This window comes from Oryzias latipes, chromosome 22 (assembly GCF_053564925.1).
Source record: "Oryzias latipes strain Hd-rR chromosome 22, Olatipes_Hd-rR_3.1".
Taxonomy (NCBI): Eukaryota; Metazoa; Chordata; class Actinopteri; order Beloniformes; family Adrianichthyidae; genus Oryzias; species Oryzias latipes.
In genome coordinates this window covers 26,795,377-26,822,072 of record NC_136258.1, presented here as the reverse complement: position 1 = coordinate 26,822,072, position 26,696 = coordinate 26,795,377, and the positions used below count along the sequence as shown (strand labels likewise).

Sequence of the window (26,696 nt, the reverse complement as noted above, 5' to 3'; positions counted from 1 at the left end):
CCACATACCCAAGTGGCCTGGGTCGCATCTGAAAAGATCGGATCTGTGTCGTTCAGACTGTCATGAAAAGATCAGGTACAGGTCGCATAGGGGCAAAAAAATCGGAATTGGGTCGTTTCAGCCTGCAGTATGAACGTAGCCTTAGTTATAGAGCTTGATGTGTTCCGTCAGGCAAAAATACAATGGAATCCCCTGCAGAGGTTGCTATTGGTAACGTTTTCAAAAAGTGCTGTTAAATTCAAGAATCCGCCTTATGTTCCAGACTTTGTGTGACTTAGTATCAGGTCGGTATTATGAAGTAAAGTAAAAACCTCCCTAAATAAAAAAGTTAGTATTTTTGTGAAAATATGCGGTAATATGATAAAAACTGGTCATTCAGTGACAACATCCTCAAAGTCTTCCAAAATTTCCTTTTTCAGAACTTTGTGCAATCAAAACAATAAATGTTAATATGAACCATGGAGTTTCTTCTTCTTTTTTGTTTTTTTTTTGTGAATGAAATCTATGGTTGTGAGTTATCCTTTATGTCGACTATCAACCGAAAAAGTGGAGTTTATTAGCATCACCTTGTTTTATCCCAATCTCCTCTATTTTAACCCCCTGTCCTTTTTTTAGGGTGTTTAGGGGTAAATCAAGGGGTTTAGTTGGGATTTTAAATTATTTAAAAGAATTATTTAACACTGGTTCAGACTTTTGTTAGTTCTTTTTTAAAATCTTTTTTCCAAAACTTGTGGGAGTAAAACAGCCAATAAAAGGACTGCAACGAAAAGCAAAAATCCACATTCAGTAAAAAAGATTTCAATCCCTTTTTTTTTTAAACTTGTGTTATATGATAAGAATCGATTTATTCACGACAGAAAAATCAGAACTTGACACGGATCTCTTCTCTGGTTTCCTGGGTGATAAAGTTTACCACATCAATGCAAATGCAGCTATGTGACTCACAGAGACATGCTGGGTGCACAAAAAATACACAATTTTAGTGCAGCAGCAACACAAAGCTATTTAGTTCCTAGCCTAGAGTGTCTTCTTTTTTTACTCATTTATAATGCGATTTAGTCAGTACCTTTTAACGGGCTCCAACTGCAGTGTTTTCTCACCTACATGTACCAGAGGATTCCAGATTACGGTCGTTTTGACTCGAAGTTTTCATTCTCCCCCTGATGTTTTGGAGAGTAAGCCCAGAATTAGCTGCATGTTGGCAAATCTTCTAATGAACAGCTTAGTGGTTGTGTCTCTCGCAGATTATTCAGCTGAGTGGACTGAGGAGAAATCAATTACAACAACTTAACTTTCATTATTTATTCGACCGCTGAGGAAAAAAAAAATGACATGACAATATGCTTCCCCTAAATGCAGGGTCAGATTCAATTCCCTGGGATAAATCCCTCTGAGGAAGGAGTGGGATGAGGGGAAGGATAGGGGAGGGAAAAGAGAGGATCCCCACAGAAATGAGAAGACAAGAGAAAATCTGTTTTTACAGACCACTGCTGCTTTCTCAGCTCTTTTGATTAGCATTAATGTTCCACTGCGGAAGTCTGCCGGCACAAATGTTATAGCTTCTCCCGCACACACCCGCATCCCTCCCCACTCCCCCCGATTCAAAAGGGGAAAGATTTTTTTTCTTTTAAATTAAATGCATGCTGATTGTTATTGCGGCACCCCTCCCCGGCGTGGAATAGTCGAGGTAAATGCCACTAAGTAAGTGCTGCACTGTTTTCCTTGCATGCGAAAAATAAATTCAGGAGGAGGGTGTGCACACAACCGGACAAATGTTGCCCCAACAGGAGCTGCTGGTCGGAATCGGGGCCTTCTGCGCACTCCAACACAATCATGCTTTATTTAAAACACACAAACTCCACTGCAGCAGCAGTTCCCCCGACGCCATTTAGAAAAACGGCGTGCAGGAACGATGAAACCTCGTCTAAGTGCTAAACAGTCTGCCTTACATGCTAATTAAATTGGGAGCAGTTGCAGTTAAAGTGGAAGGCATGTGTGCGCCGCTGTTTGACTGAATTGAATTTGCGTGTTCAGGTGAATGCTCATGTAATGAGTGTGTCTAAGCGCCTTGCAGTACCAACGTCTTCAGAAATGTGCATTTCCAGGCTTTTGTGGTTTTAGATTTTTGAGAAAAGCGCGTGATTCCTAACAGCAGATACAGTTAGAGAGGAAGGTGCACCCAACGGGTGAAAGCTTTTTTTCTTTTTCTTTTTTTTGAAGTTTGAGGAAGAGCGTGCAGAAGCAACGGTGTGATCCTCTTCCCGCCGAGGAAGAGGGAATCTGATCTGAGAGTGAAATGTCTGCTGATCACTTTGTGGTGCTAACAAGCCTTTGAAGGAGCAAAAGATCCCCCATCCTGGAGAATGAGCACTTCCACCTGCTAACACTCTCTGATCAACTCTATTGAGCCAGAAAATGAAAAGAAACTGAAAAGATGAAACCTTTTAAAATAAAAAAAATAATAAAAAATCAACAGAACCAGCTTCATTTATTTGTTTAGATTTTTTACAGTGAAAACACTGATTCAAATTTGGCTCACGGGCAAGATTCTAGTCCAAATGTGTACCAATTATCTGACTTTTTTTGAGAGAAAAAAATGCTAATGAAGTATATTTCCACTTTAAAGATGCAACTAGAACGTTTAAAACGTTCTTGAGTGCAGAGATTATTGTAAATTAGCAATAATGAGGTCGCTGGAGAAAAACATAATCTGTGAAGCAGCTCCCTCTTAAAACCTTGATTTTTATCGCAAAATAGACATTTTTTTTTTATATAAAATGTTAAATAAACTCAATTTAAGAAGTACTATTTTTATTCTTTGCTTGTTTTGGAAATTTTTCTATGCACGTAAATATAGTTTAAGAGTTCTTTGTTGTTGAATTTTGGGAAAAAGACTTTTGATCCAGACTTTATTTTTTGTTTCATTGGTTAAACTGATGTGTAATTTATCAATCTACAATATAATCCAGATTTACAGTGAACTAATTTTGTAAGAAATAAAACAAAATCATTTCTTTTTAGAGATTCAATTTGGGAAAAGGGAATAATTTAGCAATTTTTTTCTATATCACATCCTTTTACAGATAGACATTGAAAACAAGTGGCATTGTTCCATCAAATATTCAAATATATCCATAAAATACTTGAAAAACAGTTTGATTCCAGTTACCAACCAGATTCCCACTTTTGCCTTTTCCAGCTGATCGCAGACAATCGTGTGAAAACCTTTTCCAGCTCCTGCATCTGGAAGCTGATCAGAGAAACACGGATGCTCCCTGCTGGGTTTTCCGTCTCTTCTTTCAGCCAACATGGAGCGAACAGGAGCATCTGAGCTGATCTCATCACTCAGTGTGAAACCTGCAGAATCTGAATTCAGCTGAGACCCAAACCAACACCAATCATCACAAACACTCAGCCTCCAGCGTGAGCATTATTTCTGACATCAAGCGTTCAAGGAGACAGTATCTCTGACACAAAGTGGCATTAATTAAGTCACTAAACGAAACAGAGTCGCCTCGGACGAACAAAGCCGGCGACGGAAGGAGACGCTGTGAAAGTCAATTAGAATTGGATGTTCGTTTTCAGATCTTTCTCTCTCTTTTTTTTTTTTACATGATAAATGAAGTTACTAATTTTGTCTGAGCTCTTTCTAGACACTGCGGCTTTAATTGCTAATTGTTAACAGCAAATGAATACATTTGCATATTAATTAGCTCCCAATTTCCATTTTTAATTTGCCGCCTTCAAAGAGTGTGAGATAAAAGGTTGAGTTATTTTAAATAATTTATCCTTAAGTGCAGAAAAGATGCTGAAAGGAAAATGTGGGGGAGATTTTTTTTTTCTCTTAAACCCATAAGAGCTCTGAAACAGGCAACAAATTCTCATACATGTTACGCACATTTTTAGTTTTTGTCGGTAATTAAAGCGAAGCACTTGGAGAGTTCTTGACACAAAACCATGTGGAGTGACGAGGACTTCTGTGGGAGTCAAGTTTCCGCGTGCGTCTTTGCTTTTTATCACTCCATTTTGTCCCGTCTCCCTCCTGACACATCAATGGTTTTGGCAGCCGGCGCCTTCGGTTTACGTCTTTCACCACAAAGCAGCGGCGAGCGGCGAGGGAAGGAAGGAGCTCAAAAATTCATTAAGATGAAAAACAGCTGTTCTGCCTGTGAAGAGCAGGAAGTGTGTGTGCATTTCTCTATCTGTGTGTTCCTTCTTTTTTTATTATTTTTTTTATAAATCAAGGAGATTCACACGGCAGACTTCTGCACAAAACCACCTTCATTTTGTGCTGTTTTTTTTTACTTCGTCGGTCGGCTGACAGACGGCTGACGTGAATCCGAGTGATCAAGATGGACGAAGAAAATCGCAGCAACTCAAACTAACGTTTTTCATTCAAGCTGTGCCAGTTACCAATAATTTATACCCAAAATATTTCTTCTGTTCAAACTCAGCGTCAATCACATGACCTCATACCAAAGAGGTGACCTTTCTGACCTTTTAAACTCGTACATTTCAAAATTTTCTACTGTTATTTTTTTTGTGGGAATAAATCAGGGAAACAGTCACGCTGAAAATCAAAATAAAAGTCTTAAACTCTATTTAACAATAAATCCAGCAATATGAATGATTGTTAACTCACTCCTCTGTCTTTTTCTTTTATTTTCAGCTTTTTTGAATAGTATGTGAATTTTAATCTATAAATGGAATTTCCTGGATTTTAATCTCACTTGAAGAAGCTGATTGGAGTCTGTTTTACTACCAGCAGGAGCAGATTTATCAACCAAATTAGAGATTTTCCTGTTTTCTTTAATGCGTCGTCATTAAAAATTAAGCAAATGATTCATAAACCGATCTGAGTCATTCACAAAAGTGATAAAGGATAATTTTTCCTTTATTCAGATGCAAAAATCTCCGTCCCTGCTGTGTGTGAGAACAGGTGAGGCCACGCAAATCTTTGTTGGTGCTCGATGTTTTGTGTGAAACCACTTCAACATTTACAAAAAAACTGGCATTTTTGTTCCACTGAGACGTCTTTTTGTGTGTCACGGCGATTCTGCAGGGCGCCTTCAAGTCTTCGACTTTCTCTAATTTGGAATCAAATGAGGAAGATGGAGGACATCTTCGATCCGTTGTGGGGGGTGGGGCACGAGGCTGCCTGCCTGTGACTGACATGCTGGTGTCTGTTTAAGTGTTTTTTTTCTCTTTTCCTCTGTTTTTGATGATAAAAAAAAAAAAAAAGCTGCTTCCTCCAGCAAAAAGTAGAAGTGATTTGAAGTCCGCAAGTCTAATTTTCACAGTTTTGGGGCCCCCTGGTGGGCACTTTGTGACACCTCCAGGAAAAGACTGGAAGTTGTCATAATTGAGTGAAGGTCATCAAATGAAAAAGTGACACAGGAGCTTTTTTGAACCCCACATTTGTGGAGTTCTTGGGTTTAAAGAGGTTCAGTAGATCCTGCAGTTGTTTTGTTTTTCTCATGGATAAGGAAGAAACAAACATGTATTGGGATTTTTGTCCCTTGTTTTGCACCACCCGCACAGATCTGCTGCCTCCGGTTGATTGATGCAGTCAAATTAGACGTATGTGGAGCCTGGCTCCACAAATGAACACATCAACTGATGACCAGCTGTTTCTAATTATTATACACTGGTTAATTAGGACGCCGTGTCACCGTCGACGCTGGTGGAAACTGTGAAATTCATAATTCATAGTTGGGCAGCCGACGAGCTTCCTTGATCAAACCACGATGGTGTGAAGAGGCTGTGTGTGTGTGTGTGTGTGTGTAAGTGTGTTCATCAAATCTCTCTCTGTCTGTCTCTCAGCAGGGGGGGTGTGTAGGTGGCAGCGTGGAACGCCTGGATCTGAAAGGTAGGCCGCACGCCTCACTATCATTATCAAACCCGACTGAGGACTTTCTGTGACATTCAGGAACCTTCGGGAAAACACAGCTTCTTCGTGGAGTCACGTTGTCTGCCAAAGACGGACAGAAAATGTGACAAAACTAAGATCCTAAAAAACCTGGGACACAAAAAAATATATTTTTGAATTACTTGGTTAACACAACCGATTGTGAAATCACTAAAATGCATAGACAAATGAATATACAAATCCCAGTTAGGCTCAGGTTCCTCAAGTTGTCCTCTTCAAGGTTGTTTTCATTTAATTTGAATTAAACTTGTTTTTCAGTACTGGGCTGTTACCTTTTCCCCTTTTATTTAATCCCCAAGTAACTAAAAGATCTATATAATCATGCAAATGATAATTTTTTCTCCATGTAATAAAATACCGTGAAGATGCTGAAACAAAATGCAGGGGACCATAGCTTTGAAATGCAATCTGTTCTTTATATTTGCATTTTTAATTTATACTTTTTTGATGTTTAAAATAGGGAATGACTGCAGTTTTTACCCAAATATTTTTTTCACTTCTACACTATTACAAAAAGAGTTAAATTGTTTATCAGACGATTTTTACAAAAATTCATATTTCTTTTATTTTATTTAGATGGATGTCAGTAGAATACAACACAACATTAATTTAGGTAAATTCTATTATCATTTAGGAATGTTATAACTAATCTTAGTCCAGGTTAGTCCAATTCATAACGGTATTTTCAATCATGGTCCAGGAGGGAACAGTGCAGCAATGAAGAAAAAAGTTACTCATATTTTAAAATTATTATTCTTTTGTATTAAATATTTTGTGTTAATTTGATATTTAGGAAAACAATTTTTCAATAGTTGTTGGTTTGATTTCAGGGCAGTATTCTAAAAATGCTACATAATGAAACAATTTAAGTGCCGTTTACACATTGTGCACAAATTACGTAACTTCTCAAAAATAGCACGCTAGGAACTACTTTTTCTTCTATAGATTTAAGCTCACAAAGCTTCACCAAGGCATGTTCAGCTCAGCAGTGCTGCTTTTCATCAGTGCTGTAATCCTCCTGTAAAATATGTCAATTCGCAGCTCAACTCGGCTTTTTGACCGACTTCTTCTGTATTTTTACTTCTGCTTTGTCAGAAGGAAAACAGGAGCATCAGAAAACCCTGTGAGGGTTTATTTAGCCGCAGAAATCAGAAGGGCGGGGACGCGCGAGGAGACACAATTTAATCTTGCAGCAGCAAACGTAAAGGGAATTCGGTGCAAACCAAAATAATAAAGCAGAATCAAGCCAGGCAAAGAAAATAAACAATCTGCAAATGCTAATTTCTGTCTTGATTTCTAGTGAAAAAAATGGGAGAAAAGTCTGTAAATGTCAATCGAGTCCCCTCGATTGGATTGACTGGACAATAAGGCAATGTTTTTTAATAGTTTTTGACTTTTTCTTTGAGTTTTTATTGGACTTTTCCATATTTTCCTTCATCTGTTATCTGATCTACAACTGTTACACTGTCTGTGAAGCAGTCATCATAAAAAGGGAAGCTATCTGAATATTTTATCATGATGTATTCTTATAGAAATATAAAAATAAAAGTAGATGAAGGAGAAGAGTTGAGAAAGTTGGTATATTTCAATATATTTTGTTTGAGCTTGTTGTCATGTTTGTGTGAGTTTGTGTGAAAGACACTAGAATTTAGTGCTGCCTCTGTCACATAAACTCCACTCACTGCTGTCATGTTAGCAGCTAAACATAAAGCACATTCATTTTTTTTCCCCTTAATGGCTTTTCTCTCCAGCCTTTCTGAGGCTTCGGCTGAAGCCAGGTTTGGGTTTAAAACCTTAGATTACACCTAAGTTTTGAAAAGTCCTCTATCATTCGGAAGCAGACACGACAGAGGTTGAAGCTGTTTGTGATGGCGTGATGAGTGTAACTGTCGCCACGCACTGATGACATCTGACTCGGGGTGTTGCCGCCATTATCTTCCCGATGCAGGGCGGATTAGGAAAAATGGGATTTCAGAAGCTCTCCTTGCACCCGCTGCCACCGCTCAGTGAAGTGATTATTGTTAAAACAGAAGGGCAAAAAAAAAAATCATTTGGAAAATAATTATGATAGTAATTATCATTCCCCCTTCTTGGCTGAGGAGATAAGAATAAACCCAGGAGAAAGAGTGGCATGGGGGGGTTACTGTCACGGCCTTAAAAGTCACGTCAATTTGTCTGATCAGTCACAGTTGGAGCTAAAGTGCCACAGTGGAAAGAGTAAGTCACTAAAGTAATCAGATTACAACTATGGAAAAACATGTTGGTCGGTTTTCAATAAGGAAGACATTTTTAAATGTTTTTAAATACTAAATGAAATAAAAAGTTATGCTTTTATTTTTTTTAACTAAACTTAAAAATCAATTCCTGACAGGTTTTAACTCTCCAATGTTAAAGACCTTAGCTTTACAGTTCAAGAAATTATGTTTTTAGAGGTAGCTGTTAATCAAAAAAAAAAATTATAAGTAATTTTTAACATCTGGCTGTTTTTTTTCATTAATAATGAACAATAAAGCTTGGCAAGTTTTTGCAAATATGGCATCACTACTCCCTAAACCCCTAAAAGTCTATATGGTGTATATACAGTATTGTATACAGACCATCCTGTTCCCTGGATTTTAACATAGTTCAGACCCAAAATCACCAATTTATATGTGACATCACAGATTTGCCAAAGTAAAAACCTAAAAAATGCAAATGTTTAGTGAAGACTAAATGTGAATCCACTGCGTGCTGATGATGAAAACTTGGATAATTTAAAAAAATGATATATTTACATACATTTTTTATCCAATTTGCGGCTGGATGGCTGAGTTAGTTCAGCACAGGACTGGCACATGGGGAAAACCAAGGTTTGATTCCCAAGGGCCACAACGAGCTTCATCCAATGTGGGTTCTTTGGCAAGACCCATTGCGCTACTGCCTGCTATGTAGCCACAGCGGGACCAAAGTCTGAGTCTCCTTGTGCCGGTCCCCAGCCCAGAAAAATGCATGGCTGTGTCAGGAAGGGCATTTGGCATAAAAGTCTCTTCCAGACCACCTGTGAGAATCAGCGAACGCTGATTCGCTGTGGGGACATCTGAAGGGATCTGCCGAAAGGTGAACAAGAACTAAATGCATTTTTTTCAAATGACAAATCATTCAAACGCAATGCATTGTGGTCTATATTTGCCAAATTAGAAACCAGCAATGCACACTAGTTTTTGCATGCCACTGGATTTTGAAATGGTATATTCAGACACCACAAAAAAATTGCAAACAGCAGATAAAATCCATCCATCCATCCCCTTTTAGAGTAATTCTTGTGTTTTTTAAGACAAAAACTACTTTTAGTCAGACTTTAAAATGAAAAATGATTTTATCTTAAAATGTTCCACTATTATTTTTTTTATGCAATGATTATCTTTCAATACTAAATAATTATATATATAGGAAACAAGTCAATTCAGTGTTTTATCCGTGACAGCAGCAATACCATCTACGATTCTATTTAGAACTGTTGGACATGCAATCTGCAAGCTTTCAATCTAGCGACCTTTTTTTTTACATCTTTTATAATCAGAAAAACCTTGAATAAAATCAAGTTTCCAAACATACTTTAATACTTACTTTGAAATCTCTGAAAAAGATCTCACCTGCTCTACACGACAGAGGAGCAGCAAAAGATGATGCATCCATATCAAAGCGGTACAGAGGTGCTGCTCCTGTCTGACACCATAAACTTGTGTCGGCACGAGAAAAAGTTTTTCCTCTATTTTGTAAAAACTAGACTGGTTTCACTCAAACGCTTGAACTCCAGGCTTTTGTTGGATTTTAGAAAACTTTTAACTACTCAGAAAATGTTGTTTGTCCTGTTTTTAGTTGAGCAGTTTTCCTCCAGAATGAGGACAAATTGTTGGGTGCATCTTTTATTTGTTGTGAGAATATTCATTCCACGTTCAACTGGATTTTTGGAGGTGGAAAAAAAAAACCCCATCTGGTTGCATTCATCAGTTTTAGAAGTCGAACGTCTTCAGTACAAATATTGATTACTGTGGTCTGACGGCAGACAGTAATCAATGGACACTCCGCAATTCAATTCTTGGAAGTGTAATCATAAAAACCTGACGGTATCATCATTTTTTTTTCCTCTTTTTGTGTTTCTGATTAAGTCGCAGAACTTTATTAAAAGAAAAACACACACAAACACTTTGTCTGTAAAGGAAGTTGTTTTGTCCTGATATGTTTTTTGTTGTTTTTTTCCGCTGAAATGCTCATTTTACACAAAAGGATGAGGCACATTTAGAGCAGGGCAATTTTGCCTGTTAGCAAACAGCCTCCAAATTATCTTGCCTTTGATTGCTTGCCTCCATCAAGGTGAGCGATTAGACCACCGCTCCTGTGAAGCTCTGGAAGCCGTCCTGAAATCGTTGCACTTTGATTTCATCAATCTGCAGGCAGCCCAACTGGAGGAAAATGTGAGTTTTATGAGCAAAACTTGTTTGCTTCTTCTTCGTCTTCCAGTTCCAATACACTTTCATATTCAGGCATTTCCTGTATCAGATTAGGCTTTTTTTCCCCTCCTCTTTCCACAAGAAACTTCATAACATTCCTGTCAAATTTTGAGCCTTGCTTTCTTCATTTTTCCCACTTTTCACTCGGTTTTCTGTTCCAGGGAGCATCGTCCTTGCTGGATATGATTTTGTACTACGAATCGACAACATATCTTGACATTTCTGACAACGCCAGCATGGGAACATCGGCTTGGAGGGCCCTTGCTCATTTAATAAAGCAGGTTGGCAGAGGAACGGTAATCTTTTCATTAGGGGTTTCTCTCAGGAATAATGTTTATCCAGGAAAAGTGAGTTTTGGGCGACGATGCAGGGCTGAACAAACGGGATGAGAAGGCCTGGCAGTGCACTTTGGAGCACAAACACATCAACAGGAAGAGCTGACTTTCATCTGATTGGATCTATGTGTAAGAAAAGTGAAGGAGAAGCTTTGAATCTCGTATCAAACTTGTTGTTTTTAACTAAAGAATCTTAAGAAGAGTCTGGTGGTGTCCAAAATCCCTCCCTACTCCCTAATCCCTCCCTACAGGAATTTGGAGACAAGCTCTGTTTCCCAGCTAAAACTTTGGTCCAGAGGTGAAATTATAAAGGGAGTAAAAAACCAACTATAGCCCAGGATGTTGTATGAACTGGCTTCATGAGTCGGTGCAGGGAGCTTAAGGTTCACATTTCCACTGCAAAAGATTAGAAAATTACCAAAAACGCTTAAAATAACGCACAATTTTCAAACATTCTCAGTTTATTCTGAGTCTAAAGGCCCGTTCACACCGGGACGAATTTCGCCGGCGATTTTCGCCGACGTTTAATGCCTCGTGACTAAACAAAGGGCACCAATGGGAGTGTGCATACCGACGCGAAAAAACGCCACGCGTCAAAGCGTCAAAAAAAAAAAACGCCTCGGGTTCGTTTTTTTTTTTGACGCCTCGTGTCGAAATCTATTCGACCAATGAGAATGGCGTTTTTGCACATGTGTCTGGAGCTTCTGAAGTTACAGTAAATCACAACTTGGGGGCGCTCAAACACAAATCTGCCTTGCTGAGCACACATACCAGCGAAGAAGATAGACGCCGAGTAGCGTCTACACTGCCGCGAAGAAATATTGACGGACATTCTAAATTATCCCCGAACCAAGCACTAGTTGGAGCTACTGCTGCTTGAAATATTCCTGTTTTCTTTGTATGATTCTGACAAGCGCGTAAATACTTGCTCTCTTCTTCTGAGTGAAAAGCGACTTTAAGAAGCGTAAAGTTACGCAGCGCCACCTTGTGTGCAGGAGTATTTCTGTTTACATTAAGCGCCATCTAATGTCAGGGAATGAAATTGCATGTTCGCTCGGCTCATCGTCAGCGAAAATCGGCTGGGTGTGAACACAAAAAACGTGGCGAAAAATGCTGGCGAATAACGCCTGGCGAATATTCGTCCCAGTGTGTACGGGCCTTAAGAATGCAGTTTAATCAACACACAACTTTGGAAGAGGCAAGACATGGCAAACTTGCAAACATACTGAACACAAGTCGAATTAACCTTTTTAGAGTTATTTTAAACAAAAGACATACTGAAATGCTGATTGAATGCTCAAACATTTGTTTGGTTTGGATGCTCTCACACTGACCACAGCAAATGCCTGAAGATGTGGTGCACCGACAGCTGCTGCTTGCTCTGGCGATTTTTTTTTTCCTAAACTTCTGTGCAGGAGGAAAAAAGCACAAAGAAGAAAATCTGGCAAAATAAATGCATTCATCTCTTCTAGACAACAAATTAACCAATGAGACATTTGATGACATTTCCTTGATTTGGGCTTCATCCTCGCATGCAAATATGAATATGTTAGATATTTGTCACTGTGGTGAACCAAATCTGCACAGGATTAGGTGATCTTTCACTCAGACAAAACAAAGCAGATCATTTTAGATGCAAAATTTGGTCTGGACCAAACCGTGCAGTTTGAAAGTGTCCAAAGTCATGAATGTGTTGAATCCAGTAAGAGATTAGTGATTAAGATGTGGGATCTGCCTGGAGGCCAAATGACCGATTTAACTATGAAGAATATGTTTAAAATCTAAAACCTATTGATTGAAATAAACGTAATAACGGAAAAGGTCCATAATGGGGGTCTATGTATGATGTTATCTCACAGTACTGTACAAACAAGTGGGTTCATTGTGATAATGCACATTGTGTGTGTGTTTCAGAGTGTGCGTCTGTCCCGGCTGGATGTGTGTAACGTCAGTCTGGTTGACTATCCGGCCCGGTCTCTTTCCAAGGCTCTGCTGACCAGCCGGCTCTCAGTGCTGCACCTTCACAACGCCCAGCTCAGCGGCACGCCACTGTTTACACTGGGTACGGCACAGTCCATGCACACAGGAAGTCAACATATTTATGTGTGTGGACTGTGTGTGTACATGCGTGGTGTGTGTTTGTTGTTGTGTGTGTGTTCTGAGGCCAGCAGGACCAGATTTTGACCTGTGACCGTCTCTGCACGTCTGGACCCGGATTAGAGGCCTAATCTCTTACCTGTCACTTTACACTCTGCTGCACACTTCTATAGAAGCCAGGGCAGCCAGGACACACACACATGCACACACACGCACTCACACACACATTTTTACATGCCTTTATAATCAGTCATATATAAAATAAGAATTAACTTAAGCAACAAATGAAACACTTTTATCAGTTACCTGATCATACCGTCATAAATCCGTGATCAGCATCAGCGAGGAAGAGGAGGGCCATGTGGGAATGCTGCCTGCTGGTGAAGGTCACATGACCTCCAGGGCTCATGGGTATGCACATGTATATAAATAAACTCATTACAGGCAAATCAGAGAGGGGTTGAGTGTTTTTATTCAGGGAAGAGGAAGACAACAGTCTGAGTCATAATTATGTTTCCGTGTTGATGATGGACACAAACACGTGTTGTTGTGCGTGCGTTCTGCCTGCGCACAGACACGCACTCACGAGGATCTGTGTGACCTTCATCAAATCAAACTTTGACAATAAGAAAATATGAGGCTAACTGTTTTGATTTGGTGCACACCAAGACCAGACAAGTCTGAAAGCCATACAATAAATTCAGAATTGAAAGCTTAAACCAACCCCACAAGCAATTCTGCTCTGATCGGTGTCTTTAGTTGTAGAATTTTCTAAAGATTGTTTAGAACTTCCCTCATAACTGCTATTAACAATTCCATAGAACTCCTCATAAGGACTCGTTTATGTTGTGATGAAAACAAGTTTTTTCTTAAAAGCTTTTCTAAATGAGTTGTAAAATGTAACACCTTACACAAAATTCTATCTGCTCAAACAAAGGAACCTGCGAGTTGATTTACAGCTTAAACAGGGTTTCTTGCTCTCTAGACAAAAATATCTGCAGATCAATAAATTAAAAGAGCATTATTTTTTATTTTATTTATTTCTTTGTTGTAGCCATGGATCAAACGGACCTGCAGTCACAGCCACTCATTGAAACTGATGAAGCTTCTTGATGCCATTTTTAAACTCTTTCAAATGATGATCAGCAACAGCTGCATGAAGGTCGTTAACCAGAGCACATGGAAGCTACTGGATCCGTTTATATTGAGTTTATCGGCTATTTAGAACCTTCTTTATATGGTTTCTTGACTTGTTTACAGTTTATATTGGTAATGAAAGAATTGATAAAACATTTTACCTGAAAGAGACCCAAATTAATGGAAGTTGGATGTGTAAGGTAAATGATAGCACTTAGAGGTGCCAGATGGGTTTTATATGTTTTTAAAAAACATAATACAGTAGCTCCTCGTTTATCATAGGAGTGATGTACTGTATCTGTGAAGTAGTTGACTTTATTTTGTACAATAATTCTTAGTGTTTTAAGGCTGTGAAACCCCTCCTCACACATTTTGTATACTATTCTCCAACAGACATGGACATCTTCAAACTTTACTTTCTTGTTTAAACTCTCAAAGAATAAACCTTCAAGGAACAATAAGTCCAGTTTTATAGAATAAAAACAAAGAGCTGCTCGCGATTTTATATTTATGTAGACTTGGCAAACTCAATGCATTATAGGTGACATGGCTCTGAGAGGATTGATTGACAATAGTCTAAGCAGATCAAGACACAGAACACAATGCACTGTTATGTAAAAATAAAAAAAAATCTGTGAAACAGCAGCCTGTAAAAGCGATATAGCCACTGCACTGTTAAAAAGAAGTAATCCTTCTAAAGACCCACTCCAATCATCATTTAATCTTTTGGAAGAGCATTTCCATTTTTTTAAAATATCTGATTACCCCATTTTTAGCCAAAATCGACAATAATTGTTGTTTTCTAAGACATTGTTTATGCAGAGTGGCTGGAGTTCATTAGAAATTTGTCTCTGAATAAGGGGCGGGACTCCTGCCACATGGTGGGCACGCTGTGGCCCTCCCACCGTATATTTTCTACGTCAGAAATAGGTTATTTTTCTTAAATTTGTTCGTCTTCTCCTGATTCTCCTGATTCGTGGATTTCAGAAATGCAACTTTGAGCTTAATCTTCTTTATAATGTCCTCCATCATCAGAAAATACTGTTAAAAACACCAAAATCACCATTTTCATTGGAGTAGTTCTTCAAAACAAAGAATTGCACTGTTTTTTTCTCTACATGTGAAACAAATTGAAAGTTTGAATTTTCATGTCATGCAGCACAGGAATCAGAAATCCAAAAAAAATCTGTCATGGTCTTTTTCAATCAGAGGTTAGTGTACGACAGGCTCTGTTTCTGATGAAAAAGACGAAAGCCCACTGTTGCCCCCAGCTGGGAGCAGAACAGACCCAAATGGACGCAGTGGGCTGCCCACTCTCCCTGACACCGACTCGTCCCCTCAACATTTGCAGCCGCTTCCTGGATCTTTTTGATTTTTAAGGTTCTGCCCCTCCTCTCCCTCTTCCCACTCACTCCCCACAGTCTACCCATCATCTCCACCTTCACCGAGCCTGCCAGCCAGCCCCCGCCCTTCCTGCCCAGCGGGGCTCCCAGCTGAGGATCATTGCCTTTGATCGGAGGGCCTATGATTGCGGGATTGGGCGCTCGCAGTGGAACCCACCAGATCAATCCCACCGATTTCACCATTTGCCTCCCACTGGGCCTGATGACAGTGTTGGCATTCCACACACAGCCCCACAGGCATGATCAAATCTGCGGCATTGATCTGAGGGGGGTGTGGGGGGGACAAGGGTCGAGGCGGAGTGGACAAATATGAGCCACGGTGCAGTTTACATTACACAAAGACACCAAGGATGCCACACACATGAATACAACATCCACCTGAAGGCTTCTTCCAAAACAGTGATGAAGTTCTGAAAGGAGAGTCCTAGAAGGGAAGGGGGGGTGGAGGGTCCTCCTTCTTTACTGTAATAACTGCAGGAGGTGCTGACTCCTGCTGTGCAGTGTTTTCCATGCTCACTCAGTTCCACTGTGAAATCCTGCCATTTAAGAGGGACTTTGGATGGATCTTGTTTGGGATCAGACAAAAACAATATCTGGCTTCATTCACAAAGCGATCAGGGGACAGCGCCCTCCAATGTGATGTGTTAGAATAGCAGATTTATTTTTACCCCAGTCGTAATGAATGTGAACGTGAGTGTTTTATGTTTATGTTTGTTCACATCTTTCTTTTTTTTTTAGGACAGAACTTTACATTCTTCTGATTCTTGAAGCTAACGCCAGGGGTGGAGCTACAGGGGAGCAAGGGGGGCAGCTGACCCCCAACAAAAAACTCTTCCCCACACTTGCCCCAGAATTTTTGTGTCAATATAACGATCACTATTGAAAAAGATTAAGAAATCCTCAATACAAGCTTCTTTAATCATTGCACAAATAACAAAAGCAACATTTTAAATGAAATAAAAACAACAAGAATGATAAAACTGTTAGAAATACATATTTTTGATCCTTTCATTTTTAATGACCTGTCACTCTTCTCTTTCCAAAGACTCCTATCTTCACTTTAGCTACTTTTGAGTTGCACCTTTTCTTTGTTGTCTTGTCTCCTGCAGTCGGTGCGTTGAAACATAACCGAGCTTTGCAAGAACTTCACCTCACCAACAATCTTCTGAACAGCTACCAGGATGCCATGCAGCTGGGAGACCTGCTGCGCTTCAACACCACCATCCATACTCTGGAGCTCAGCAACAACATGGTTGCAGATGCCGGTAAGATGTTAATGTAGGGTATGTGATGCATCAAGTCCTACTCATTGTGTGTTTTGTTTTTAAACCAATCTTTGCTGGTAGTCAACAGTTGATCCATTTGAAAGACCCTCTGTTGTACTCTAACGGCCAACTCACACCAGACAATCCATCCCGTGGTATAATCCCTGTTTTATGTGCGGGGGCATGGCGAAGTGAGCTGTGTGGAGGCTGGCTTACAGAGATGGATCAGAGTATGGATCAGTGGACATTGGTGCAATTGGGATCTGGCATGATTCCTAACGATTCTCCGATGCTTTGAGGTATACAAATGCCTTGTTTCTACTGAGCGTTACAGTTCGGTCCCGTACGGTTTAGAATGGTCCGGTCAATTTAGGTAAGCGTTTCCACTAAAGTTGGACCATCACGACGCATGTGGGTTGAAGCTAACAACAACAACAACAATACACAACATCCTGCAGGTCTTTTTTTCTTTCCACTTTGCTTTTGGTACTTCATATATACAAAGCATTTAATGTTGTTTGAGAGAAGATAGCGGACGGCTAAGACAAACACAGCCGCTTTTGTTTTGTTGCAATGACCTTCAGCCAATCAACGTGTTTCAACAGTAGCTCCGCCCTAACCGGTCTGTTCCATTTTTCTATGGACCTACACCAACGTTGGCCCAAAAAAGGTACGGTTTGGTCCAGCTTCATGGGTCCATTTTGTCATGGATATGAAAATACCAAACTGGACTGAACCATGCCGCTCAGTGGATGCAGGACTTATATGAAACACTGTGTCATTTGGCATAGAGACATTTGTTGTTCTTTTATGAGTGACGTTGTTTCTACAGTATGTACTTTTCTCCATCCATCTCTGATTCCTCTGGATGCCATTGGGAGTCACCTGTCCCAGCTACTGTTGGGCGGAGGGATGTTACACCCTGGACACGTCGCTAGTCTGTCATAGCCTTTTTAAAGCTGTCCAAGTTAATTTGAGTCCAATTCTACTAAGGCAGAATGCTGTTTCTGTGGAATGTCACCTGTCCCCTTCTCTTTTTAGCCATGACTTTTGCAAAATGGGGTCGATTTGAAAAAGCACAAGGCTTGGGATCCTTTTAAAAATTCAGACCAACAGCAGGATTGTCTGGTGTAAGTCGCCCTTGATGCTTTCTGCCATTACTTAGTGCATGGAGTTTTTATATTGCCCTTCCTGGTGACTGTTCCCACAACCATTTCTATTCCAAAACCATCAGATTTGGAACATTTTACATTGATAATGATTCATAATAGAGTGGAAACTTGTAGAATTTCTGCAGCCTCATGACACTAAAAAAGCACAAAGTCATGGAGAACTGAGTTCCACCGTTTTTTTGTTGTTGAGGGTTGGAGGAGCTGTGTGATGGTCTGTCAAGACAGACAGAAGGTCTGAAGGTCTTGAAGCTGCGCAACAACAACGTGACCAAGAGCGGCATGGAGCATCTGGCCAAAGCACTGGTAAGGGACATCAACATTTTCAAATTAGGGTACAAAGTACAAAAAATATGATAATTGTGACCGCATCAGATTTGATTAGTAAAAAAAGTGTAAAAAGGTAATAATTGACTTTGAAAACAGAGGATAGGTTTTTTTTTTAGCCCTTTAATTCTGGAGATGTCGCCTGAGTAACACATGCTCTTTGACATACTGTTCCCTAACTCTTCGACCTTTAACGCGATCAACATTAATCATCTGATTCTGACATGGAGAAAAGCAACTTTTCATATGCAACACATTACTATTGTAAAGTGTTGCATGGAATTTACTATCGACACATTTCATTGGCGTTTTTAACATGTTCTTGTAACATTTTCTGATTATGGAGGACAAACATTGAGAAAATAAGGGTTAAAACTGCATTTGCTGAGTAGTTATTTATAAATTGCCTTAAAAAGGGCATAATCACAATTAAAAGATCATTGGGAACGCTTTAATAAAAACTCAGAATATGATCAGAGAAGGTATTTATATGTGCAGTTTCTCTTTGATGTGATTAAGTTTATATTAAAAAAAAGCCTAGGCTGCAATCGTGGTCAAAAGTAAAAATTTGCCATAAGAAAGGAATGTCTCTCTGTGGACTTGTAAACGAGCCTGCTCAAAACAAACCCTGCCTCATTCAGAAATGACACTTCTCCAAGTACCTTCTCTAATGATCAGCACCACAAACCACTCATTCTTTCATGTAAATGGTATTTGTGTATGTCACACTCAAAGAGAAGACAGTTAATTAAATAAGAGATGTTTGTTGAGCGTGTGGTCGGATCGTTACAAGGGTACAACGATGTCCTTGCAGGCTGTGATAATGATAATTAGGCTTAGCTGGTCATGGCTAATGTGACAATGAGAAGGAGACCTATTAACTCCGTTTTTCCATACTTTCTGCTGATCTGTCTTCGAAAAAGCGTGTGATTTTTTTTGTTGTTTAGATTAACCTCCAGATTTCCTCTTTGTCTGCTCATTATCTGTGGTGAGGAAGAATCCTGTTGTTTTCCTGTTTAACATGATTTTTTTTTCCTTCTGTTTAAAACCAGCATGTCAAGTGTGAAGGCATACTGTGTTTTTGCTGGCTTCACACTCCCACCCCATCTGAAACTTCTCGCTGCGATCCTCCCGGGGTTTACGTTTGACAGGTTTCAACCATGCTTGACTCTCACACATTCTCAGCCACGCAGTCGCCTCTTTAATTGTCTGCTATCATCCCTCATGCATATCCATCCGGGATACCCCCCCCCCCCCCCCCCATTGTTGCAGATGCTCCTCGACAAGTGTTGGATGTTATAAGCACAAAGTGAAAGCAGAAGGGAAGCGGGGGGGCACTTTCTCAAGTGTGTTTGTTGTCGCGGCGGTGCAAATTAGCTCAGAAGAAGGTCTTCTTTCAGCCCCCGTGTGCCGTCTCTCTTCAGAGCAGTGACCAGAGGAGTTTAACGAGGGTGGCGAGGCGAGGAGGGGCAGCCAGGAGTGGGTGGCGTGCTCCTCCTCAGGCTGCTGGGCCCATGGTGCCCCAGACACCTCTGGATTCACGCACCAGCTAATCAACCTTCACTGCTAATGCGACTCTGGAGAGAGAAAACAGAAGTTCTGAGCTTTGAACATGAAGGGAAACATTTTAAAAAGGCATAATAATCACTGCTGAGTGGTGGTAATTAAAGCTTCCCAGCCTCTCTAAACTCACTGGCTCCCTAAACAGACAGCTGGAGGCTGCCAGTCCAGTTCAGTGAGCGCTCCCACATGGAGGTTTTATCTCACCTTTCCTACTCTGTTCTGCAGCCAGTGCTGAAGGTCCTGCAGGTCCTGGACTTGGGGGAGAACTCCTTGGGGAACGAGGCTATCCAGGTGATCAGGGAGCCCCTGATAGCAAACAATACATTGAAGCAGCTTGGCCTGGCCCAAACAAACATCACCTGTGAAGGTACAACAGCAAGAAGCATCAGGCCGATCATACAAAAACCAACAGTTCACAGCTAGACCTTTAGACCTTTTCATTAGCACAATTTGAAGTTTAACCGAATATGCCAAATCTACCTAGAAGTGGTAATTGTAAATACATCACACATCCATGTGTAACTAGCAAAAGCTACCTGCAGTATACCTTATTCTTACCTGTTAAAACCTCCTGTTAAAACCAGCTGACATTAAGTGTTTCTCATTCTCAAGGCGCCGTGGCGTTGGCTGAATTCATCGTAGAGAGTCGTCAAATTCACAAACTGGATCTCAGTCAGAATCCGGTGAGGCTTGGAGGTCTGATGGCCCTGAGTCTGTCCCTGAGGATCAACCGGTCTCTTGCTTTCCTGGATGTGAATCCAGTTTCTCTAGAGGAACAGGTAGGTGCTTCTATAACCTTAAACCAATGCTCTAGTTCTTGACTGTCAAACCACAAATCTCACTAAAAAAATGAGCAGACTAAAGGCCTGTTCACACCGGGACGAATTTCGCCGGCGATTTTCGCCGACGTTTAACGCCTCGTGACTAAACGAAGGGCACCAACGAGAGTGTGCACACCGACGCGAAAAAACGCCAGGCGTTAAAGCGTCAAAAAAAAAAAACGCCTCGGGTTCGTTTTTTTTTTACGACGCGTCGCGTCGAAATCTACTCGACCAATGAGAACGGCGCTTTTGCTCACGTGTCTGGAGCTTCTGAAGTTACAGTAAAACACAACTTGGGGGCGCTCAAACACAAAACTGCCCTGCTGAGCACACATACCAGCGAAGAAGATAGACGCCAAGTAGCGTCTACACAGCCGCCAAGAAATAATGACGGACATTCTAAAACATCCCCGAACCAAGCACCAGTTGGAGCTACTGGTGCTTGAAATATTCATGTTTTCTTTGTATTATTCTGACAAGCGCGTAAATACCTTCTCTCTTCTTCTGAGTGAAAAGCGACTTTAAGAAGCGTAAAGTTGCGCAGCGCCACCTTGTGTACAGGAGTATTTCTGTTTACATTAAGCGCCATCTAATGTCAGGGAATGAAATTGCATGTTCACTCCACTCATCGTCAGCGAAAATCGCCTGGGTGTGAACACAAAAAACGTGGCGAAAAACGCTGGCGAATAACGCCTGGCGAATATTCGTCCCGGTGTGTACGGTTCTTTACTTGCAGGTGTTGGTACCTTCTCGCTACACTCCAACCTTTGCTCTGCCATTCAGCCCTTGCATTCCTCTGTTTAGTTGACTTTTACATTGGGTCTAGCACGTGAACTAGGACCTCTTTTGCTAATAGATTTACTTGTTTGCTCCACTGCAGAATTCAGCTAAGGGTTAGACTTGTCAAACAGACTGAACCATCCAAAGAAATAAACCTGGGTGTGGATTAAACCAGAGTTGAAGCACCCTAAGGAGGATTTTAGCACTGCCAAATGCATGTGAAGTCCCTTATTTAACATCAAATTAAAAGGGTAAAAATACTTGAATTCAACTTTTTTTTGAAAAAAATATGCTTTGGAAAATAAATATATTTTTAGGTTCATTATGGCTGAAATTAAAATCTCTGTCATGAACCTAAAATATTTTTTCTTATCTTTTTTCTACCAGCATGTTTTCCTTCACAACAAATTGAATAAATAAACAGTCAGAAATGTCAGAAAAAAACATGCGTGCTTTGGTATTATCAATACATTTCAGAAATACCCCTTTTTAAATTTACCACGCCCACTTTTCCAAAAAATGCTTGTGTTAAAATAAAAAAAGTTGGCATTTATTATATATTGTTTATGTCATTTCTTTTAAACTGGGGTCAACTTTCCCTTGTGAAATAAATGTAAATATAATTGGGGGGTAAATATACAATTTTAGAAAATTTAATTTTTAGTTAGCCGTTTTTTTCACACATTTTTGCCATTTAACTTTTATCACTTCCACCCCTCATAGCTATGTTTGTAGGAGTTTATGATGTGGGGTGGAGGAGTGTAAGTTCAGAACTGTTTACTGGTGTCGGGTTTAAAGGTCGCAGCGTCTCTTTGTTGTGTGTTTTCAGAAAGGGCCTGAGGAAAACGACAGTGTAACTTTAACACACGCCTCTGATGGATTCACAAAATATTTAGCCGCACTTGCCATCTGTTTGTCATGATTTTATCTCTGCTAACTTATTTGCATATTAAAGCATTAATTAAAATCTCCAAGGAAGGGAGTGCTTACTTTAAAATTAACTCTGAAGGCGAAACGTGTGTGGCTTCCAGAGATGTCGTATTTTTAATTTTTTGTTTGTGTTGTTTACATGATTGAGCCAATTTTTTTTAATATATATATCTAAATGTCTCCTCTGGCTAAAGTTGGGTGGAAAGATGAAGCAGATTTGGAAGGAGATGCTTTGAAGAGCCCGATGCCTCTGAGAACATGTGTCATTAAACTTGGGATTTCTCCCTCTTGCTCCTTGTTTCTTCCACGTGCACGTCTATGGCGTTGGCTCCCTGAGCTGAGATGTGATTAGCACCGCCGCCGCTGTCTGGGGTAGGTGTGCTCGGGCATTTTAAGGGAATTGTAATCAGGGAGTTTTTAAGCGGTGGCGGGCGGGATTTGTGTTGGCGCGGCGTATCCAGGTGGGAGAAGTGACGATTGTATTAAAATCCAAATCTTTCCATCAGGAAGAAGCGGGTGGTCAGATCAAGTGCTCCCGCTCTACAATCGCAGAGGAATAGCTGTGAATGAGTGATGGGGGGGCTTGGTGGAGTTCATACAAGTAAATGTAAGGAGGCGATTGGGGATGCGCATATTTATGAGGCCGGTAAGAAGGTGAAAATCTGGGTTCTCTTGTCTTTGTCTACAGGAGTGGAAGTTTTCCGTGTCTGCTGCCACACTTCTCCATTTGATCAGTGGCCTGTTTGCTGTTAATTATTAATTATTTACTCTTTTAAAATATTCATGCAGCCTGGCCCCCGTGGAAAGCCGCCTTTTTCAGAGGGGCAGCTTCCCTCTGTAGCCACTGCAAGGGGAGCTGTTTACACATCCTTATCAGGGGACTAGCCGAGGTTCTGCTCGACGTGCTCTTCATCATGCCCAGGATGACGGAGCCTCTATGCCTGTTTGATGCTAAATATTTGGCTTTGGATTTGTCCGATGAGAGCGTCCCGTTAGTTGGGGAGTTTGGAGATAACGAGTGTCCTCTCCCGAAAGTCAGCAAGTGAAAGCCGTCCAATATGTTGTTAATCAGAAGAGTGTGAGAGAGGCAAATGTCCCAAAAAGAAGTGAAAAATCTCCTCAGACATCCAAAAATTTATTTAAAAAAACGTTGCACTAAGTCACATTGATATAACAAACAGATCTTGCTGATTAATAGGTTTTTTTATGCAACAGTTCGTTTTCCGATTTGATAGGAACTGGTTTTCGTTTTGGTTCGTTCTGGTTCGTTTTGAGCAAACCAAATGTGTCCAGTCTGAATACACCCTTAATGTTAGTTGGAGAACTGGAACATACGTGCCACTAAAAATCCATTAATAAAAGTACCTGCCTTACCTCAAAAGAAGCAGAAGATCATGAAAAAGAACTGCAGGCATCATTTGATACATTTAAGATCAGTTTGTGAGAATCAGAAAGAGGCGAGAGGGCAAGAATGGATCCATAGGAAAACTCAAGTCGCTTCTCACACACGGAAGTAACCGGTAACGCCCCTCGCCACAATGTCTGCCTTTTTTTCAGAGCGTTATACACATCCCTCTGATCCATCAGGTCGCTAAACTAGAATCTATTGCTGGGAGGTTCTGCAGAACTTTGGCCCGCTTTGCCGATAGCCTATTAGCCGCTGCCATGCTTCACTCGTTTTTATTTGAGCCACTAAAAAGCACAGCAATCCGCTTTTTATATGTTACTGGCAGAAACATGGCTCAGAGTTTCTGTTTGGTGTCCATCCCAATTAAAAACAAAGTAGTTCATGTCTCATAACAACGAAACAAGCTGCCTCTGGCTGAGGTCTTCCTGTTGTCTTGTGTGGTGTGGTGCTGCTCAAAGAGGCTCCGTGCGCTCTGCTGCCAACTAGCGGTCGGAGGGTGAAGTGTACAACAAGAGTCAGACACTGAAGGACGCTCAGAAATAATGAAATAAATATCGTCCTGGCAGCATTTTGAATCGATACGAGTATCGCCAAATTAACTATCGCGATATTTTGCAGAATCGATATTTTCTCACACCCCCAATATGTAGGGTGTTCACCATTTTGTCATGGTGTCCACATCTATTCCAAACTCAAGCGCCCTAGAAATTTCAATACTAGTCTTTGCAAAATGTTCACGTTTATTTCGTTTTAACTACTGCAAACATGGGACGTCATGGAATCTTTGAATAAAAAGTAGTGAGCAAGTTTAATGGCTGTGTGTTTTGTATGTAGAGGCCAAAAACTGTTTTAATAAATGTGCATACCGATACACAAACACAAGAGTTTTGAACGTGGAAGCCTTAAATGCACATTTAAGCACATTTACACAAACTTTTCCTTGAAAGCGGCTGCTTGAACACGAGTTGCTGAGGGCAGTGTGAATGTAGCTTGATGCTGGCTTGTTTTTGGATTTTCAGAACCGGGATGACTTAAACTTGTGTTTTATTCATATGAAACTCACATGAAATTATAGTAATAAAAAAGAATTCAAATAAAACTGCATTAAACTAGGTTTTATTACCAGTCTATACAGGTTTAGGAGGAACAGTGGAGGAAGAAACTTGTTTTTTCCTTCTCCAATCCAAACATGTTTAAAGTTTTTAGTAAACTCTTTGTCTGCTTCACTCCTGGTCCTCCTGAAGTCTTGGGTGTCTGATCTGTATCTGACCAAGTGATCATGTTAGGGTCACAAACATACCCCACCAGAATTACCAAACTTCTCCAAGGCTTTGGAAAGACAGGAAGTTCTTGCTGAAAAAGAGAAACTTCTGTCTTTCAAATGATATCTGAATGAGAGGCGTGTGCAGCTTCCACAGTTCAAGGTTTCTTTCTTTTTTTTTTTTTTTTCATTAATTGAGTCTGATCCTGATTGAGTGTGGAAGGAGGTGGTCATCATCGCTGCAAAGGTTGCACACACAAACCCTGAAGGTATTGGGGATGTTTATTTCAAAGGTGATGAATCTCTTTCCTGAACAAAGTTTACCTGTTCATTTAAATTACCGTATGTGAAGATACTTTGTTGTTTTATTATAGCCGCATTTTTGTGTATTCAGGATTATTATCCTTTTATTATCCTTTCTTTGAGTTTTTAGCTTCAGTTTCTAATCATTATCTTCTCTGTTGGTTTAATAGCTGATAGTTCAGATCTTCTGTTTGCCTTTTTTAGGATCCAGGTTTAAAAATTTAGTTTTAAGTTCATATTCACATCTTCTGTCGCGTGTATCCAACCGTGACCTTTATGCATTTTGGACTTCCACAAACACCGTTGTTATTTAATGTGAAAGTATTTATAACAAGACCCCTCCCTTTGATATTAAAAATGTATACCAGAATGCATTCCTGCTAATTACAGTTCTAGCGTTCATCTTTCAAATACATTTGGGTAATTCTTATGCCAATTAAACCAACTTTGCGCCCTACAGTGTTTCTTTTCTAAGTCAAAGTCAGTCGAATGCTTCAGCTGATCCACTCAAAGTGATCAAACTGAAACAGATCATTGTTAACTCCTCAGTTTGCCGCTCTCCTTTCAGTGTCATCACAGTCCCGACATGTTTGTGCATCCATGGAGACACCCCTTAAAAGAAACCTGGAATTTTTTTCCTTTGAGGAGTAGCATGAAACAAAGAGGTCTCTGGATGTCGGAGTGGGTCCGCCTCCCTGTCACGGTCAGTCCCAGGGGGGCATCTAGGTGACAGGACGGCCTGACCGTGCATGTAGTCGGCACTCAGGTTTCGGCTCACATCATGATGACACTGCTGCTCGGGGGAATTGCAGGCTGACAACGGCGACCAGGCAGAACAAACGCCTCAGCAACGCCTCGCAGGGCAGCAGCTCCGAGCAGCTGGAGGGGCCGGCCGGGGGGGTTAACGCAGATCCCAAGGAGGAGGGACTGCTTCAGCACAAAATGATTGAAGTACAAATTCACGATAGGATTACTTTAAAGTGCTCACTGCCGAGGAAACCCTTAAAATTCCAAAATTGATCTGGTCCATGTTGAGTCAAAATCAGGTTAAAAGAGTGTTCTAAAGGATAACGGTGGGGAGGAATTTCTTCCTTCCAAGAGGAATAAAGTTTCAGAGGAACTGAAGTTAAACGGCAAAAGGTGCAGGGTTAGGGGCTGGCGTGGCCGGAAAGAGACACGTCACAAACCTTACTGTGGCAGGTGAGCGAAAAAGTACCTAGCGTTTTTTCATGACTATAGGGCGCACTTAAAAGTCTTAAATTTTCTCCAAAAATGTATGGTGCGTCCTGTGGAATCGATGTAATTGATTCATTAATTAATCGTTACACCCCAAAAAATATTTCTGGATTCAGTTTAGGGCATCAATTTCTGAAGTTTGCAAATGGGACATTTTGCCTGTGACATCCTGGGAAATGACCTTAGCATGACAGCCCTGAACTTGAAATTAAACCCCTAGACTTCCAGCTAGAGATCGACAA

The 26,696-nt window shown here is 40.5% G+C and overlaps 1 protein-coding gene and 1 long non-coding RNA gene across 4 annotated transcripts in view; one reads left to right on the top strand and one right to left on the bottom strand.

Annotated features, from left to right (window-relative positions):
• The window catches only part of LOC101170478 (protein phosphatase 1 regulatory subunit 37), a 49,155-nt gene that overhangs the window by 5,721 nt on the left and 16,738 nt on the right, over nucleotides 1-26,696 (top strand). For 2 of the 3 annotated variants that reach the window (XM_023951989.2, XM_078941114.1), the window contains 8 exons: nucleotides 5,824-5,869; nucleotides 10,283-10,383; nucleotides 10,581-10,700; nucleotides 12,669-12,816; nucleotides 16,501-16,656; nucleotides 18,019-18,131; nucleotides 19,941-20,082; nucleotides 20,328-20,494. In XM_023951989.2, the coding sequence (XP_023807757.2) occupies nucleotides 5,824-5,869; nucleotides 10,283-10,383; nucleotides 10,581-10,700; nucleotides 12,669-12,816; nucleotides 16,501-16,656; nucleotides 18,019-18,131; nucleotides 19,941-20,082; nucleotides 20,328-20,494 (993 nt within the window). Of the gene's footprint in view, nucleotides 1-4,800; nucleotides 5,751-5,823; nucleotides 5,870-10,282; nucleotides 10,384-10,580; nucleotides 10,701-12,668; nucleotides 12,817-16,500; nucleotides 16,657-18,018; nucleotides 18,132-19,940; nucleotides 20,083-20,327; nucleotides 20,495-26,696 lie in introns of those variants that run through there. The other variant, XM_078941115.1, reaches the window with a different exon arrangement.
• Nucleotides 18,577-20,402, bottom strand: LOC144989108 (uncharacterized). The gene is made up of 3 exons (XR_013653256.1): nucleotides 20,274-20,402; nucleotides 19,920-20,074; nucleotides 18,577-19,729 (listed from the first exon to the last, which is right to left on the bottom strand). It is a non-coding gene; the product is annotated as an uncharacterized LOC144989108 (long non-coding RNA).